The 20,936-nt window shown below is 37.5% G+C and overlaps 1 protein-coding gene across 2 annotated transcripts in view; it reads left to right on the top strand.

Moving 5' to 3' along the window:
• Positions 1-20,936, top strand: part of LOC122718631 (3-phosphoinositide-dependent protein kinase 1) — a 479,613-nt gene that overhangs the window by 71,830 nt on the left and 386,847 nt on the right. For both annotated transcript variants that reach the window (XM_043943831.1, XM_043943832.1), the window contains exon 2: positions 3,350-3,376. In XM_043943831.1, the coding sequence (XP_043799766.1) occupies positions 3,350-3,376 (27 nt within the window). The remainder of the gene's footprint in view (positions 1-3,349; positions 3,377-20,936) is intronic.

Raw genomic sequence — 20,936 nt, 5'->3', positions numbered from 1 at the left:
AGACTACAATGGGCCGCAATAAAGTGTTAGGAAAACTTGGCCGTCTGACGGGACGCGGCAACGAGACTACTGCGGTGGTCGGCGGTACCTTAAGCATACGAATATCCGCATCAGCGTGGTCTGCTTCTGTGTCCTTCCTCTCTCTCTCTCTCTTTTTCTCTTCTCGACTTACCATCATCCTTTCCTCCGCTATCTCTATTTACACGATACGTGTGTGGCCTACGATGCAACCCGTTCTTTTTCACGTTCCAGCTTCTCCTCTCGGCTTTCCACGCCATCCTTCTCTCCTCTTTCTCCCTTCCTTCTCTCTCTACCCAACGACCATGAACACCGCTACCACGACAGGATATCGCCAAGTAAGTTCCCGCTCGTTCGAGCAGGGTCTCAATCCAATAACCATTTAAGAGCCTTACACTCGTACCTTACACGTCGAGGAAGCCGCTTTTACACCGCACCAACCTCTCCCTTGCGCCTCTATCTCTGTCCTTCTCCGATATTCTCTCCAAGATTACGCTCCTCTTCCACCTGATCTCTCCCTCTTTCTCTATCTTCCCTCTATTCCCTTTGCATCCCTCTGGACACGTTGGTGGATGATAATGGGGTTAGCCAGGCCATGTAAACGTACTTAAGTGTCGTTGGAAGAGATAGAGCGTGGCGTGCACAGGATTAAAAAGCATTTGTTTCCGTATTGGTTAAGCGATTAGTATAGTCCGCCTACAAACTTCGTCTTTATTAACCGGTTAAACTGGACGCGAGTTTTACGATATTCACGGCGAGACACTTCGATATCGTACGTTTCTCTTGGATTTTCCTCGTTTCTGAGATGCGATTCGTCTTCTATCGACTCGTTCGATATTGGATATAAATAATATCAAATGCGAGATTATTATATAAAATAGATATTTAAATTGTTAATATCTCGTGCAATACTTGTGAGTGAGAAATTCTTTGCTTATTTGTTTCACTTGTTGTTGGACTTTTCATTCAATATGAAAATGACACGAATTACATTCTTTTCTCTACTCATTCTCATCTTTGATGTATTTAAAAATGAAAGAAGTAATTTGCAGAATGGTCTTCTTTGACCGTACACGGTGCATTTAATAATTGAAAACACGACAGAAAATATATACACATATCGATGCGAAATCTCGATGATTTTATATTATATTTTTCCATCGGATCTGAAAATGACGGTGAACAATTATCACGGAAATAATTTTAATACCTCGATACTATTCCATTAAGACAGGTTGTACCAACACGGTACAACCGCAATGTCTTTATGCAAAGATACCGAAAAGGAAAGCAGCGAAAGCCATTGTCATTCTAAAATTTGCTTCTCGAAGAATATTATTAATATTCATATTACCCCTCGTGAATGGTAAAGAATCACGGTGCCACATGACCAGCCATTTTCTTTCCCTCTCGTGGAACCTCTTTGAACGCGACAATGGGTTAAGTAATGCATGTAAACATACTTAAGGGTGTCTGAATGGTTGGAGAGAGAAAGAGAGAGAGAGAGAGAGAGAGAAAAACTGCAAAGTTGAAATTAAAAACCATCGTTGGTAACGAGCTGCCATAAACACCGGTCCGCGCATTTATATTTCCTTCCCTTCCCTTCCCTTCCCTCTGATCACGCGAACCAACTACAACATCCCCCACAGTCGAGATAATAAAGAATTTTTCTTCCCGTGTCTCTTTTAACGAGCACGCGATGATTTATTTATATTGAAGACGTTATTTTACATGGATATTCCAAAAATGGAAAATGGTTGCGGTGGGGAGGAGTGTGGAAAAGATTCGATTGACAGATTTTACATTAATCGAACGTTATTTTGGCATAATTTTCACGGTTTATGCAATTGATATATTTATTAACAATTGCACTTGGGAATAATCGTATATCGGTGTATAAATTCGAGCTTGTATTTAATTTATTGAAATAAAATTGGATTATTTATTTATACTTTCTGATTGTTCGTTTACATTTGTTTGTTAGGATTTATTCATTTTATTTATGATCTCGATTTTGTTTATTCAAAGAGCTTGCTTTTTTATGCACGTTTTTTTTTTTAGTTTCGTTCGTTCACACTTTCTTGGTCATTTATTTATATTTAGAATTCATTTGATTTGATTTATAATTATCTGCCCTTTGATTTCTTTCTAATTATTTGCTTAAGTTACGTTTGTTTATTCGTCTCATGACAAGTTTTATCTTTAACGTAATACGAATTTAATTTCCGTTCAGTGTCCAATGATTTGTTGCGATATCTCGAATATGAAGTCACACGTGTCTTCATAGTTATTTATTATCGTTTTCCTTCTCTTCCTTTTTTATAAATTTTCCCTTTTTCATAGGTCACTCGACGATATTCCTCGTATATAACTCACACGTCGAGAAAATAGATGATCGTACACTAATAGGATGATGGAGTATGGGAAATAAAATATAGAAAATTTATAAAATCCCATATAACGATAATATCACCGTTATCGAGGCTTTGAAGTTAATAGAGATTATAATTGCCCTTACAAGACTTTATCGATAAGTTAACCAACAATTTGAAACATTCAGTGTAAAGATTGTTCAACAATGATATTAATAGCTGTATCAATTTAAAGCTCAAATCAAACGAGGTCAGCAATTAATATTCAAACAATCTTAATTTTCCCTTTATAGTAACGACACTTGATTTTACATTCACTCACTCGTTACGACAATTTTTAATCATTCTAGCAATTAAATTGCAACCATTAAATAAGACTAATTGATTCGTTGCAACTCTCTTTGCTTTAAGAATCGACTCGATTATAACCTCCCCTGGAAACCATGACGAGGAACCAGGCCTCGTTAGATAATCCATGTCTTGGTATAACAATTACTAGGTCGATACTCGCGAGCCATCGGCCGTGCGATTAATTACCTAGCGGCCGAGTGACGGTGGTAATTGGATTGCGATGAACTCTTATCTTGACACCGCTTAATCGCCCGACCGATGATCGCTTTTTATCTATCGAAAACAGAGCTCGATGCACCATTTCGACGGAATGTTTACAAACGCGGATCGCGGCCGAGATAATGGCTAAATATAAATCGTAGGTATAGGGAATCCAGCGCCGCTGGATTTCGATAATGTATTCGAGTATTTGGGAAGCTGATAGGGGAACGAATTTCCGCTTCGGTATTCGCTTCGGTTCGTTTCGTTTTTTCCTCGTTTGTGTGTATATTATATTTGGTATTTTTTTTTTTTTCGTTTTGTTTCCGTTAAATATATGATTTTTAAATTTTCTGGAAAATTTATTGGAATGGATAAATTATTGATTAATTATATTGGTTTTGTTTCAGATCGAAGGTGACCCGCAGAAGGAGAAGGTAAAATTTAAAAGTTTTATTCCTTCGTAGAATGTTGGTAGAATTTTATCAATAAGCCCATCGACGTTTCCATACGTTCGCGTATGGAACGAAAAATATTTCGATCGATTCGTTAACAATTCTTTCTTTCGAAACGATACGTCTCGAATAAATCTTGCATCCAATTTCTGCAAAGGGACGACGAACCTGTCCCTTTCTCCTCTTTGAAAGAACGATCGGGGAGTTCGTGACAGAATTCAAACAAATCTTGTCCATCACTAACCCGAACGAAACGAATTTCTGGACCCTGTCTGGAGATCAAGGCCTCGTCGTCGATCTCCTCTCCACCCGAATCAAGAAACAGTCAGTGACGTGCTAGAGTGACAGAGTAGGTAGTACGTTTCCGACGACGTGATTCCCTCTTGGACGACAGATTCACTTTTTCTTGGGACGTGAGCGAAATCCAGTCGCTTTCTTGCCTTTTATCTGCTGATAGTTCTAATGCTTCCTCGTGAAAGAATGATAACGGCAAAGAAATCGAAAAATCGATTCGGTTCTACACGCTTCTCTGGAAAAATCGTACCATTTCTCTCTTCGTTATATGTTATTTTTCTTGATCGATAATTATATAATTGTCGAGGAATCGTAGAGAAAGAATTATTTCAATGGTGGGAAGAATAAGGACAGAACAATCTTTTTTTTTTTAAATTTTGATATCTAATTCTTTTTTCTCGATTAAGACTATAAGATTAAAAGACTATAAGAAATAAAATATTCCTTTCGTAGAATCGTTGAATTTTCATCATTTACATTTCATTTACGTTGAAATTTTTAATCTCCATGATTGAACAATCCCAAGATAAACGCGCTCTTTTAATTATGTCCCGACATTTCGGCACGTGTTGCCCCTCGAAACGTTTCATCTCGTCGACGTTCCCCGAGTACATGTTCTCTCCTCCCGATCTCCCGACGTCTCCCTGTATTCCTCCAACAAGTCCTTTTATTCGAAGATTTCGCGCGAAACGAGCGGCACAACTCGGGAGAAAAGAATCGATACGTGGCTCCGATAATTCGGCGACTCGAACGTTCGTATTCGTGAATTCTTTTCCGGGTGAGCCTTTTACGGCGAACCAGTGTAATTAAGGACGCAAAGGTAGCGGTCAATTCGACATCCTGCAAGTCAGATTACGTATACACCAGCCTCGTTTAAACTTTTAAGAATCTTGATCAACCTCTGAACACTTGTCGGTACTACTCCTCTCCTCTGTTCAAGTTGGAACCGCGTTGGAACACGAGCCGACGTTTGCTTTTCGAGAGAAAGAAAAGAAAAGAACAAAAAAAAAAAAGAGAAGAAAGAAAGGAGTTATTTAAATTGTAGTTATAGAAGAAGTGATACATTTTATATAAACATAGAAGCTTATATGATAAGCTTAATATGGATATTTATAATATAAATAAATAAAAGAAAAGTCTTTAGAAGTCGTCGATAAATATTCATACTGGATCATCGTGGATAAGATGTAAATGCACTATAATGGTCATAAATCTCTGACATTTTCAAAATGATCGCGTAATATTATTTATTAGTGAATTTTCAATCGATAGAAACATGTTTTGGATATTTTGGAACATAGACTGCGAATTGAATTTCATGATTAAATTGTCCGTCTTTTTAATTTCTTTTTCCAACAAAAATGGCGCAAAGAAACGATAGAAATTTTAATTTTCACCTCGTGCTACGAAACGCTGGATAGAAAATTTGAACGAAGGAAGGGGGAGAGGAGCTCCTCGTACTCGAGGAGATGCCTGTTGTCTCGCGTTTTTCCCGTGGTTGGATAATTTTCTTCGCCGTGCGCCAGAGGCATGCACGTGGAAACAAATCTTAAAACACGAAGCCTGGGTCTTTATTGGACGACTTTTGGACGGGTAGAGCGCGAACTTTTCATAGCTGGAGGAAGTGTTTTAGTCGTAAAAATAAGTGTACTGTGAGCCGGTTTAACGGTGTCTTAAACAGCGAGTAACCCGTACAAATTCCTGTTAAATTCCGTATATTATATCGTTCGCGACAGGTTCTATGGAGAGAATATAAAATCTGTGATTTTTGTCGTTTCTCTTCTTTTATTATATGTGAACTGGTCGATCGTAAAGCGATATATATTGAATGTTACGTTTAATTGAGAATAATGAAATAGTTTATAATGTAAATGGAATAGTTCATAAACACGAAAATCTATTTATTAAAATATTGAAAAATTATTATAAAAGATTTTACTTGAAATTTGTTAACTGGAATATCTAAATATATGGAAAACAATGAAACAATATTCATTCGTTCGTCTTTCATACATCTTTATTTGTAAATTTTCAAACAAGTTTTCTAAAAGCTTCTCTTTTATAAGTTTCAATCATTTCTCTGTTTTTTAATTAAACGTAACATAGGAAGCGAAGTCGAGTTTCAATTTAATCGAACAATAATCGATTCGTTTAAACTTTAGAAATATCACTTAATTCGGCCATTAAATAGGCAAATAAGTCTGGATAAATTGGACACGCGAGAATCGTTTGCAAACGATGTGCAATATACCGTCTTCCGTCTAAATATACGCCGAGTCAATAAATATTAATCATGAGTTCATTTTCACGACTAATCCAATTAATGTTATTTGCCGGATAACGCGTTCACGTAATCGATCGAGCTCGATAGAATTTATCGATATGCCTATTCTTGTTAAAATTTCTTTGATAAATGTTTCCTAAAATATTCGATATTTCGTTATCCACAAATTATAACGAGATGGATTATTTTAGCACGTTGATTGACGTGTATCTCGCATATTAATTAGAACGCATATGTACGCGTTTTATTATTTAAGTTCTAATTCAAATTGGAATTTTAAATGAATTAAAATTGCAATATCTTTCTTGTTTTCTTAAATATAATTTATACATCTATAAGTTACATGTTCTAGATGTCGAAACAAACACAAGCAATTTATTAAATTACGTGTAACTTCAAGTTCATATTGGATAACGAAACGAGATGAAAATAGAGATACAAAGTGAACAGAATTGTTCCATTATCACTTGGATCGTATAAAAATTGTCGCACATCTTGTTGCTCAAACACAAAGATACTAATCTCATTGAAATATATGCATTTAACAATGATAACGTAACGTAAAATTTCATTCAGATTAATCGAGTTATTTTAAATTCGAATAATTTGATTCGAAACATTCTTTCAATTCGAATCTTCAAATCTGTCATGATATTCAGATCTCATCACTAGGTATAGCAGTATTTTTCGCGTTGTATGTCTCGCGCATACGTGTTTGCCGTAGTTTGAAAATCAAATTCCACCAAGTTTTCCGGCTTCATTGATCTTTTATTGCCAACGAATGCTTTATTCAAATGGGTCGCCGTGTTAGTTAAGGGGAACGTTTCAAGGTTTCCTCGATGGCCGTTTCGTGGCGAAGGGACGCGTAAAAGTTTATCTCGATGTCTATAAAATGAGGAACGAATTCCGGTAGAAAAAAAAAAAAAGAAGAAACTCATCGTGAATGTACGCGAAAATATTTAATTCATGGACGCATTTCGTATGATTTATACAGGCGATACGGTGGATTCGATGTGCTTTTATAGTATTGCGCCCCGTGTCTCCTCCTCCGAGGGAAATTTGTAACTTTCTTGTATCTTCAATAACCGGAGGGAAATAACCGGCGGCAAATGTGCGGCAACTATTATCCCGGACGCTAATTTTAATAAAAGTTTTGCGGTAAAAGGGGTGTATAATTTTGATTTTCAACTAATAGCGATAAAAGCGGTCTGCTCGATATAAACAGTTTATCTGCTCGTAGATAGGATCGAGAACTTTGTAGAATGAATATTTGAACATTTAAAATGGAAACGAAATACTATTGAATCTTGTTTAACTTTATTTCATGCTCGAGCAATTGTTTTTTAATTATTTTTTAAGCTTTCATTATTTTTATTAGAAAAACGATGTATAATATTATTCTTTTAAAAAATTGTCCAATATTTTCTTATTTTGTTGCTGTTTTGTATTATTGAAGTTCTCTAAATCATTTAATATATTTTTAAATAAATACAGATTTATAGAAAATTTTGTAAAGATCCGGAAACAATTCAATTTATCTATATGAAGATATGAGAAAAATGACAACGAGAGAATTATGAAAAATCTCAAAACAAGAATAGATCTCAAAAGAAGATTTTATTTTTAAAAGAAGGAAAGAAAGAAATGCTGAGAAATGCAAAAACAAACAAATCTACTTTTGGACAAGTTCGAAAAGAGGCAAAAATCCCAAGATTAATTCGATTCACTCCGTTTAATGCACGACTCTATAAAGCCACAAAGGGATCATTCACCGACCAAATTTCCCATCATTCAAGGAACAATTACTCCCGCCATCGTCGAGCAATTTACGTATCTCATTATCGTTCACCCAGTTTCTCAATCCTCCGTAGTTCCAGTCGGTCATAAATCTTCCAAAGCGGAAACGACAAACGGTGGACACCGAGAAAGAGACGAGGAAAACTGCCACGATATCGAAAAAACTCCCGTAAGGGCGGAGCATTTTCAAAATTGCCGCGCTTCGATGAAATGGCGCGTAAATCAATCGGCTTGAGCGATCGCGGAACGTTACGCTTAAATTTCTCTGGAGCAAAAACGAGTAACGAAGATGCGCAAAGTGGTTGATTGTCGTGTTACACGGTGTCCAAATACGTCAAATCGATCGATTGATTGTTACATTCCCGCTTGAAGTTATAGCTTTTGCTTGATGGAACGCGTTTGAAGGAAAATGGTGGAATACGTTTCGAGAGATTGACGTTTTCAGAGAAGAGTTAGAGACGTTCGAGTTAGATTTTAGTTGGATGACAGTATATAGATTTATGCTTTCTGTTTTTGAATAATTCAATATAAACTCGATCGTTAATATTGCATAAATGAAGAAAATTGAAAAAATTAAAATTAGAAATATGATATAGTAAAGATTCTTTGGAGGATTAATTCTTCAGGACAAACATGAACAAAAGTTGATGTACAAAAAAGCCGGTTAAAGTTTATTAAATTATAATAAAATGAAGTTATGTTAGACAAACCAAGACGATAATAGAAACATCTTTATCTCTTTCTCTTTACTTAAAATAAACTTAAATTGTTTAGTACTATAATCAACAATTAACTCCACGTGATTATTAATTATTAATAATCAATATAAATAAATATTTATCTATTTATACATTGCTTCGTTAATTCTTACTTTCTAATTATTTTTATACTTTTCACGATTCAAACATGACAAAAACACATCCTGTTCCATCTCGTTTCCTCCAAAACAAATAAGCCACAATCAACATTTTTGTACACCAACTTTTATTTTTACGTTTGAAATCGAATCCTCCAAATTTATTCCTAATAACACTGTGTATATACGTAAGTATACGTACCTAGACGGCGCCATTACCGCGCCTAAAGCACCGAAATTATCGGTGTATCGCGTGGCGAGCCGTGGGGTGGCGAAAAAGAGAGCGAATCGCAACAAATCACTCGATATCTCGGAAGCCACGCGCCGAGGAACTCGGCGAGCAGCCCGAGGAGACAGGAACGGAGAGGGAGAGGGAGAACAGGCACAGAGAGACGTAAGAACTTTTCTTATTTACGAGCGAGCTTATTTCCTCGGGCTACTGCATATGGATATCAGTTCGGGCACAGAGCGCTGCGAGCCGAGGCGGATGCGAGAATCGGCCGAGCAACGCCCGCGTGGAACTTTAATGCTTGTACCTTCCTCTTTCCGCCTCGCTGCCCAATTCTTTCTTTCTTTTTCTCTTTTTTTCTCTCTCTCTCTCTCCTCTCCTTCGAGAACTGCTCTTGTCAAGCGCGTACCACACCACACCTTGATACGTGCTATGATGTACTATGATCACGCGTGGAAAGTTGAAGGATCGGGAAGAGACGAAGAAGCGAAGATTCGAAGAGGATTGATGGACGACGAACACGACGATCTTGGAAACGCGTCGCACTATTGAAAATACTACTTGAAGGTTTTAAGAAAGGATTAAAGTAAGATGAAGGATTATCTTGAAACGAAGAGAAGTAAGTTCTGAATAAATATGAAGCGTAAATTAACACAAATTCCGACAATATTATATAAGATTGAGAGATTAATGTCATATAAATAAGGGCAAAAGCTGAGTATAATAATAAATGAATATAATCGTGATGAAAGAAATGTGCCTTTATAAATCGTGATGCTCAAGAGGTTAATGGAATTTTGGAGGATGTGATTGTACGCTTGTTCGTGTCAAGAATCTTCCGTAGACACGTGGAGAAAAAAAGGAGACTGGAAAAAGGAAAGGGAAGAAACAAAGAAGTTGGCAAAGGGAATACGTTCCACGCTTCTTATCCCGTGGAATCTCGTGAATGATTGCTGGTGATTTACTGGAGCCCTACTGATATCTCTCAAATCTCGAAAGTTATGGCGCTGCCGTGGGCGTTCGCAGCATTTCGCGAAAAGTCGACACCCAGATTCTCGCCCACCCGTGTGTGATCCAAGAGATTCGTCGGTTGGAAAAAAGTTTGGCTGTACACTGTCTGATCGTTCTTCTTCCTCGAACCTTCCCTCCCATTTGGCCGTTACGTTGAAATCATTCTTTTGGAAGCTAGAATTGGTGAAAAAAAAAAGAAAAAAAATGGATTAGAATGGTGAGCGCTTATACGAGCAAAATTGATTCGTAGAAGTAAATGAAGGGCTGGGATATTATAGATAAAGGTAATTTATTATAAGCGATTGAATGCGAGAGGAAATTGAGCGTCGAAAAATTTTAAACAAGGTTTAATTGAGAAAGGAATAAAAGATTTCAATTGTCATTACAGAGAAAGGATAGATAAATGAGAAAGTTTCAAAATTAATAGCGTAAAAATAAAAATTATCATGGCAAAGATAAGAAGCATAATAGATTAATGGAAACAGCAGTGAAAATGCTTCAGTAAATCGAAAGAAGAAATTGAAAATTAAAAATCTCTTGAGCCATCATTCGAGAGAAAAAAGGGGGCAAAGTTCGAAATCGAGTGCTGACGACATTTACAAAACCAAAATAAGCACAATAATGGTATTGACCAATTAAAAATGTTCTGTGGTCAAATTTCTCGACAATACCAGTCGATTTTCGTCTTATATTTTCAAGAAACAAAGAGACCCCGATTCAACTATCCCCTCCTCAATAAATGAAAAAAAAAAAAAGAAAAAACATCGATTCGCGTCTCCCCATCGACAATGGCGTTAAAAATTGATCGGAAGCGGAGAGGATCGAATCTCGTCTCCCCTCCCTCAACAAAAATGTTTGGACCCCGGTCAGGAGGGATGAAACGATATATATATATATACTTCGTATATGACACCCTACACGCCGCTGGGAATTCGCGTCGCGGAGGAATTCAAGAAATAACTCCCTTTGTGGCCGCGCAGAGGGAGCTGCCGAGTCAGGAATTCGAAAGGATCTGGTAGTTTTCGAAAAGGCTCCGGAAACGCGGAACAGAGACATCCACGGAGAAGGGAGGGGGGCGGGGATGATCCTTGCAAGTCTTTGGCGGAGTTTGGCGAGAGGAAGGAAGAGGGAGAGCCGAGAGAGACGTGATGCTGATGCGACGAGACGCGACGCAGCGTGGCGCGGCGTCCAGAGGGAGTGGGTGTTCCACCCTCCCAGGATCTATATATAAAATAATCCCCAGAAATGGAGGGAATAAATCACTCGAGTCGTGAGAGGCATTCCTGATCAGATAGAAAGGGGTGGGAGGGGTGAAACGGGATAAAAACGTTCTGTCCCCCTTCGGATCGCAAGGAACTTTGCCCTGACCACGTCCCTCCCCACCCCTCGAGTCTTTTCAACCGAGGCACCACGCGTCCAGCCATCGCCCTTTGTGCCCATTGGCAGCACTCCATTATTCGACCACGTCAATTACAGCCCAGCACGCCTAACGACTGAAGAATTCGACGTGGCCGCGACCGCGAGACACGGCCGCCCTTACGTTCCACTCCTCCCTGTTTCTCTGTCTCTCCCCGTGGCGGACGAGTCGAGCACGCTCTCGAGCCAGGAACGCCAGGGCTATTGGGAATTGATAGGCGGAAGGGCGAGTTTCGAGATCGAGGCAAGGTCGACGATTCGGATATATTTCTTCGTGGACCGCTCATTTTGATCCACCTTTTCTCCTCGTTCTTTTCATTTTCTCCGGTAAATATTTGCCCCGATTCGATTGGAGTTGTTAATAAATATTTGAATTTGCCGCGTCCAAACGGGGAACAAACGGATTAGATGGGATAAGGAAGATTCGTGTGTACGTATGAAATTGCGGAATGGATGAATTAGTTTCGACACGGAAACTGTGTCAAGGATCGGGTTATTGCTTTACACGAGGTCACGAGAGTTAAAATATATATATATATATATATATATTTGTATGGGGTAAACCCTGACACGAAAAAAAAAGGGTATCTTGGAAACGTTATATCAAACTTCTCGTCGAGGCTCAAGTTAAACATCGCCGCGATAACGCAATATTCGTGCCATTCGTCACGGAGCCAATCTACCCTAAGAATCTTCCATTTTATTGCTAATCTTATCTTCAACGCACAATGAGAAGTCGAAGTCGCAGAAAAACGTATATAACAATGGAGAACTTTTAAGAATCAGACGAGAATTCGTTCCAAGTGTGACGTGCAAATAATCGAAGCTCGATGGATATTCTGAGTAATGAGTTTTCGTAAAGAATGGTTCAAAGTTCGGAGATCCTGAAAACAACGACCCAAGAAGAAGATTTGCGATAAAAAGAAGTTACAAGTTATTTCACATTTCGACGCTCTTTTCTTAAATCTTTATCAAGCTTAATTAAAGCTGATTGCTTCTGCAAACGAAATAAGGAGGAATAGGCAAAAAGAGATTCCTATCGTGTGGATCTTTTATCTGATTATGCTTCCTGATTTTTTTTTAAAATTAAGCCTTCTTAATCTTAAGATTAACTCTTACGTATATTTCGATTCTTTTTCGTTCGACCTATATTTTTCTTTGCTTCGCGAGAATTCACCGAGGAATAAAAGGAAGGGTCAGGAAGATCAATTTTTCAAGAGAGATCGCCTGATCCTGGCGGGAAAATCGTGGACGATTCTAACAATAATTGATTAAGAGCTGCGAGGGTGCGGATAGGGAACGAGGAGGCTGCCTTCATTATTTTTTCTCGCTCGATACCGAGATCCCCCTTCTCCCTTCTTGCTTCTTTTCCTCGTGTCCTCATTGCACATTGATTCGCTTAAGAGTCGCGAAATTTTCATTATACGTGAGCTTGGATAGATAGAGTAAACTAGAAAATCTTATGCGAAGAAATAATGCTCGTTGATCCTACGATCAGTTAATATTGGAAGGATCGTGTCGAGCGTGAAATTTTGAAGTTTAAATTTTTTTTTGATAGATGTTATTTTGAGATTCTTGGAAATTTTTGAAGCCCAAGAATCATTGCTTTAACACGTAGAGATAGATAGATAGATTATTATTAATTTCCAGGTTTTTTTTCTTATTTTACATTAATAATACCGTCTTTTTTTGTACCCGAAACAAATGTGAAATTCGATAACTTATAGAATTTCATACTTTAAATGTGCAAAATTAATAATTATTGATATGAAATGATATTATTTTTAATTGGAAAGAGGATTTGCATAAGTTTTGGGCATGAGGAGACGATATATATAATTTTGGAAGATAAATGATTTTCCTGACTGAAATGAAATTTCTTTTATTCAGTCGAGAAATTTATTTTTTATTTCAAATTAGATATTTTCCAGAAGCTTTTTCGAATTTTACCACATCCTTTCAGCTCCTGCTATTATTTTTTATACATAAACAAAAAAAGATTAAAGTATTAATTTTATTTCTTTCACAACCTCACAATTGAAAAGTAGCACAATTTCACCAAGTTCGAAAAACAAAGTAGAAACGGTGAAATCCAATTGAGCACCTTTCGCTCATTTATTTCACTGTTGCATATACAGTGCATATCCTTTTTTGTTTTCCTTTTTGGCGGTCTCTCGCGTCATGATGCATCGAAAATTTCTGTAAGAAAAACCTCTGTGAAGTCTCGAACGATCTTGAAACAGTCTTATATTTTAGTTCATTATTCATTAATTTTTTGACAAACATTTCTACACATAAATTCATCACAAGTTGTACAAAATATTATGTCATATTTCTGTTGTCTTTACTTATGATGAATGCAGTTTATCATATTATATACATTGAAATTAAATTGCGACAAGTCAGATTCGTTATTCGAAATAGACTTAAAATCTATAATTATCGCGTATTTTTCAAAATTTCATCGAAAAGATTTCGAAGAATTAAAGCTATATAATGTTGCGTTGACGATGATATATACGCATTAAAAAATTATCTTTCGAATATTATATCAAAATCAACGAGTAGGGAGACGTTTCGAAGCTTACGCGTTTGAAAATTTCATCGCCAGATGGCAGCACCGATTCGAAATACCGTCGTACTTCTTTCAGCGAACATTAATGGGGTTAACCCTAATCGACTGTCCTTAATTTCAACTTGAGAAACACAGTTATCTTGCCCGCACATATCTACACCTGTGAGTCGTTAAGTAGAAATTTGCTCTCAAATGACATCGGAGACGTGACATCTCCAGCTTGTGGAAAAAGGTTGCGGCAATGCCCATTATAGGAGCAACCTGGCGGATACGGTACTCCATATGTCGCTACCAATATCGGCCGGTCATCGATCATTTCGTGCTTCTTCTCCAAGTACCACCTCCGTATCCGAGTCGGCCGATTTGGAACGGTCTGTAGACGCAACGATGCATGTCCAGCCCTCCTCCCCTCCTCCCCCTTTTTTCCCCTCCATCTTTTTCTCCCGGTTTTTGTCTCCTTCTCATCGACAAAAGTTTCGACGAGAAAAAAGGGAGGGAAGGAAAATTTGATAAGTTTCTCCGCGGGCGACACGCTCTCCAAATGGATCGTTCGATCGTGCTGTGGTATTTCGAATTCGGTTGCTCTTTTTGCCAATGAAAAAGGATGCTTTCACGTAAATTAATCGAAACGTTGCGAAATTTGAAGAGTAATGCAAATTCCATCGCTAACGTTTTCCCTCTTCCCGTATCTTTCGCATCGTATAGAACATATAGACGGAAGAAAAAAATTGAAAGGGGAAACAGGATTGCTGTCCTTGAATGGATGATGCGAGCACGGCGAATTTAAATTACTTGTTATATCCTAATAAATATAATCTTGAACCGACGTTTTACATACCAATTTCTGTGTTTGATTCGGCCTCTAGAATATATTTATATTATAAATAATCATCATCATTATCGAAACTAATACTAAACAGTTGTTCTTCGCTTCCTGAAATCGCAACTTCTTTTTATATCTCGATTTTCGATCATTCACCATAATTATTCTCCCGTGTGAAATCACGTTTCATCTCTTACGTCATCCTTCCCCCGTGTCTTCGACGTAAGGAAAACGCGCCCGTAATTTCGCCTCGACCCGTGATAAATAGACCTTATAGATGGTGGACCCGTGTCGAACATCGGTATATCTCGTTCAAAGCCCTTTGAGACGAGAAAGAGAGAGGATCATGCTGGTGATCGTGTTTACTCTGCTCCGCCGGTGTGCATATCGAAGGTCTCTCCGCGGTCGGAATGCTGATCGTTCCTCCTCGAGGAGTTCGTCGTCGTCGTCGTCGTCGTCGTCGTCGTCGTCTGGCCGCGTGTGTACGTTCGGGCACGCACGTCTGATTTATGCGTTGTCGCGGCAAATTTATAGGTTCGCGGCCGTGGCGAAGTTATGAGAAGGAGCATCGTGACCTCCGCCTCCCAGGGAAGCGAGGAAAAGTCGAAAAGTCATCAGGTGAGACCCCAGGAGGGAGGAAGAGGTCAGGATGCTTAGTATGCGCTCCCATGCCCCCGGCGTTTCCATTAACTCCACGGCTGACTGGGTTGAGCCGAGCTCGGTGTATCGTTGGACGCGTGTTAAGCATGTTTGCGAAAGATGCGTTCTTTCTTTGCGTTAACTGTTGGTGGCCGCATTATCGCGTTGCAATGGACGTACGAGGTAACGAGATGGACAAACTTGACATGGACGCTCTCGTAATTCTTCTCGTGAACGCGCGTTGCGAAGGAATTGAGTATTTTTAAATTTTATCAGTATCACAATTATTAATTTAATTTTGACATCGAACACTTGAATATCTTGGAGGATATAGGATAATATATAAAAATGAATTTGTATATTTTGTAATTAGAGTGTGGATTTTTATAAAACAAAATTAGATTATTGTAGATTAATATATGAAAAATACGTGGCATCATTTTATATAAATTTAACGTAGATAAAATTATCATATAACTTTATTTTCTTCTTATCTAATGTGTAAATAATATAATACAAATCTCTTCCTGTGGGGTTATATAACACATTATTATATAAAATTTCGAGATGAACAAAACAAAAACTTGCATAATTCAACTGATCTCCAATCTTACGATCAAAACGAAATTAATTAATCCTTTCTAAAATAGTTTTGTCCTAGAAAAAAAAAAAAAAAAAAAGAGAACAAAATCAATTACCTCCCCATTCATCCGGTTAATTATCCATCCCCCTCTCGTAAACTACATCCTGTATAGAGATTTCGGGAGGGAGGGAGGCATAAAATCGGCAAACGTGTGCGGTGAACATCCGTAAAGAAGGTGGAATGCACGGGTATCGGATGAAATCGTAAAGCAGAAACGAGGGTAAAAGTCTTGAAACCAAGAGACATAGTATAGTCTATAACGTAGGATCGTCTCACGCCTACCCTTCTTTCCCGAGGTGCGGAAAACGACCCGAAGTCGTTTACTCGGTTGGGTCTCCGTGTCGTTGGTGACGTTCACGTACGCGTTGTACCATGTATATACAGGGTGAGACATCAAAAACAGGCCACTTGAATATCTCAAGTGGTTGTTATTGACGACAGAAAAAAAAAAAAAAAATGTGTCGGATACCAAACTTATATATGGTATCCAAATATGGCGCATAATTTGATGCAAATAGATTTTCGATAGCTGAACCCGTCATCAACGTTCATACGTAAGAATAAATTATTTTCTCTTACAGTTGACATTGAATCTCTAACGTTTTACGCGTTTTAGATGATACTAGGTGTATGATATCTTTAACATACGTGAAACGACTGTGATTCGAATCGCTTTTGGCTTTTCTTTTTTCATCAATAAGCCAAGATATTCGGGTGATCTGTTTTAAATGTCTCACCCTGTACGTGTATACACATAGATGAACGGCATTTCATGTATACGCGTAGTAGTTAGGGTGGTTGGCGTGCGTGTGAAAATTCATGATGGGCGGAGGAAGTTCGAGGGGGGGACCAAATAAATGGAAAAAATCCATTACGCGGTTTTATTCAGCCCGCGTCACGATATCGAACTACCACTTTTTAATTATATTTCTGTTTGTGCGGGCGCGCTCTCCCTATAGGAGTCCTTCGACAGGGAATTTTTACTTCCGTAACCGGGACCAACCTCGTTTTAGATCATGCTCCCCCACGGATTTGCGGAATCTAATTATACGATGCCTCCTTGCTTTTTGTGCTTTTTGCTTTTTAACCCACGTGGATTACGTTTCGGGGACGGTCGAGCGTTGTCTTAATGTAAATCGTACGTAGAAACCGAAAATCACGGTATTTAGGGTGAATATGTTAACCCTTTGAGCGGGGAGATACGGATGTATCTGATATATCGAACTAAAAAAAAATGTATTGAGGAGAAACTCGGTATTTAGGGTGAATACGTTAAATGGGGAGAGTGGATATGTAGCTGATATCGATATATTACACGTGTATCTATATGTCAAAAGTGATATAATTGAAAGAATTAGATATTTTTTTCATACTAAGAAAAGTGTTTGTAAACTGTAAATGAATTATTGAAGAATAGATTTAAGATTATTGGCAAAAATTCTTCCTGCCATTGAATATTCCAAATATTCAATATCGTTTAAAACTTTCAAAAGTGACTCAATAGGAGAGAACGATTTATCGTTTCCCTCGCGTTGCGACGATTATGCAGGGACGAAACAGCTTTGAAACATTTTCGTAGCTAAGAAGAGATGATGGTTGAATCACGTTGAAAACAACAATGAGCCTGGTTACAAATGGCGGGGGTGATGTTCTTTTGGAATCGTTTTCAGTGTTTCGATAAATTTCTCTCTTTTTTTTTTTCTTCTCCCGTGTATTTCTCTCGATTACATCCAAATTACTTCTCTCTGTGCTGTGATAAAGATTCATCGTCTATCGTTACAATCTCGATGAGAAAAGAAATATTCAAATATTCGATATTATTCATCCAAGAATCCATATGTAATACTTCTTTATATCTTTTAATTTGTATTAAATTGTCAAGTCCAACAACATAAATACCTTTTCAAATAAATAAAATTCTCCTCTATAAAAATATTCCCAAAATTTCTAGAATTTTAAAAATAGCAATCTCAGTTTGCTCGTATCTGTTAACGACTTATCCAATGAAAAAAATCACGAATCTAGAAAAGTATTAAATAATCAGTTCTCAATGTACGAATCTCAATGTGAACAAGCAGAAAAAAAAATTAACACTTAAATTATTCAGAAACATTCAAATCGTCCCTGTATATAACGAGCCATTTATCCTAGTCATCCCGAAAAGCGTTGACGAGCCCGTTTCAAACCGAACGTTCCTTCGAAACAATGGCGGATACGGTAACGCGGAGGGACAAGAAATTTCAAGCGGTCAGAAACGGAACGATGATTTATCGTGGTACGCGAAATGTAATACGCGGACATAACGCACGCACCGGAACACGATCTTTCACAGAGATCAAATATTTTCGTAATTAGCCATCTACCAGGCCGCGCATCAACCCTCCCCCCTCTCCTCCCTCGCCGCCGTTGCAATTGATTTAATAAAGAGTCACCTTGCGTCCATTTCTGCGATCACGCGCAAATTGGATGGATGGTTATTGCTGCCCTCGGGTTTCGACCTCCCGTTTTCGAAATACGATTGGATATTAATAAAATAACCCCGATACGGTCGTCCAACAATGATCGACGAAATTAATCGCGGGCCTATTGTAATTGTTCTTCGACCGATACGTAAACGTGTTTGCCATTTGCCTTTTTCATATTCTCGAATTGTGTAGGAGAAAAGAAATTTTGATTTTTGTGACGTTTCATTCGTAACAAGGGAGCCACTTTTGATTCGAATGATTTTTTTTTTATGATTATGAGAAAAGGACAATGATCTTGATAATGTATTAAAAAAAAATCATTGAAATCGTAGTTTTCTTTTTTGTATTAATTAAAAGAATTGAAATTATAATGGTAAATTAATTTAACCAAGAATAAAATTAATTTAACCAAGTTAATCTTTTTCGAGAAATAAGCATACGGTTTTCCTATCTAAAAAAGGGTCTCGAGTTCATCAACTGTCCAATAACCGCGACACATCCTGTATTTCATTCCGTATAAATTCGTCGAACGTGTTCCGAACGTATTCGCAGGATATTCGATCGACACAACAAGTGCCTCTTCCTTTTTCCTGTTTTCCTTTTTTTCGATTCCTTTCAATCCATCTCTCTCCCTCCTTCTTCCTCCCTTTTTCATTATTTTTTTTTTTTCTCTTCCCTCCTTCGCTAAAAAGTTTGGCAATTTGTAAGCCACTATCGTCCACGGGAATATACACGCACGTGCTATGGGCCGTGCACGCTTCCGTGTATGTACACGAATCATGCATATATGCATTGCACATAATATATATATATGTATATATGTGTATGTGTGTGTATGTATATATATACATATATGCATAAGCGACAGGGCTAAGGGCGAAGAAGGAGAATCACTTTGAGCGGGAGTCCTTTGAAACTGGCTGTCGCGCGTTTATTTCAATGAGGCTTTTAGCTACGAGTATACAACATTTTTCCTTTTCATAAATGGTGAAATCCTTGGGAAGGAAGAGGTTTGTAATCCTTAAAGTCGTAAGTGTGTTTCCATAACTTTTCTTTCTAACATGGTATTTTGTGGAATGGAATTCAGCTCGATGACTGAACGTTTTGGTTACTTAGGAGGGGTTTTTTTTTTATTATTATTTATGATATTAGTTGGTGAAAAGTTTCGATGTTTGGGAAGGAAAGAAATTTTTTTTTTTTGTAAAGATTGATCGAAACCTGTTTTTTAAATTTGCTTAATTAAATTTGGTATCTTATGAGAGGGAAATTCACTAAATTCTCCAAATTTAGATCTAGGATATTTTTTCAAGGAATAAAATTTCCTTGAAATAAAACTTATCGGCATTTGCTGCAAAATTCGATTTAGGAATGAAATGGATAAAAATATCGGGATTATTTTCCACATATATTTTTAATACACGTGTCTTTTTTATTTCATAAAGTTTATGTGAAATTCTATTTTTATTCAAAAATATAATTTTATTCACAGATACGTTTGGAAAGATTATCTTCGACTATTAAAACAAAAAAGAAATGAGAGATACAGAGGCTTATTTATGAGATAGTCGCAGGGGCGCCAGGGTTTTTGCAAAATTAATTTCTGTCGCGTCAACTACATATTTCCTCCGCGAGCGGACAGCCGGGAGAAAACAATTTGCGATTGATTCCGCTGCGATTGTCAAAGGGTGTTCTCTTCGTCATCCGCTATTATTTGGGTAAAAGCACAAACAATGCGCGTTTATCGCGGTCGTCATATCGTTTTTACACTTGCAATTTTCCATGGCGTTCTATCAAATTATATACCATACATTTTTTGTCACAAAGACTGGTGGTCTTGGAATTCTTCTTATTAAATCTTATTAGATATGATTAATAATAGTCAGTATAATATTTCTAACACAAACAGAAGGAATAGAGATTTTCGTTTAAGATAGTCGATGAATTTTAAATGGTTTTAAATTTCTGTAAATCATAAAATTAATATTAAACAGAAGAGAAAAGATGAGAAATTTGTTGAAATCACTGGTAGCGTTAGTGTTATGTCATCGATCATCATAGTGTTGAATTATAAGCAATTGAAATTTTCTTTTGAATCAACACTCCAAAGTGTCTCATGAATATATACTATCTCCTGTAAATACGTATTTTCTATCGAAATTATTCCTTCAAAATAAAATTAATTACATAGGATGACCCAATATTTCAATAGGAGTAGAGTTAAATCACTACACGTTTCGTGAAATGAATAAATTTAATTCTCATTTATAATTGGCCATCATTTCCATTCTTTTGCGATCCTTATTGAGACGCCATAAACAGGAAAAACGAAACTGGATGGAATAGGTAGACAGCAGGAGGCGAAGTATAATTTTCAATTTTGCGATGTTATCCGCATCGATCGAAGCGAGCATGAATTTCAGATTGTAGTCGAGGCTCAACATCGCCGGCTTTATCATGCAAACAGCGTTTTCTGTTTAGGCGTTCGAACGAATAAAAACACGCGAAGGAAT

Source organism: Apis laboriosa, unplaced genomic scaffold, assembly GCF_014066325.1.
Source record: "Apis laboriosa isolate Shangri-la unplaced genomic scaffold, ASM1406632v1 scaffold66_cov157, whole genome shotgun sequence".
NCBI classification, from domain to species: domain Eukaryota; kingdom Metazoa; phylum Arthropoda; class Insecta; order Hymenoptera; family Apidae; genus Apis; species Apis laboriosa.
Note: the sequence above shows the minus strand (reverse complement) of the source record. Positions and strands in the feature narration are given on the sequence as shown.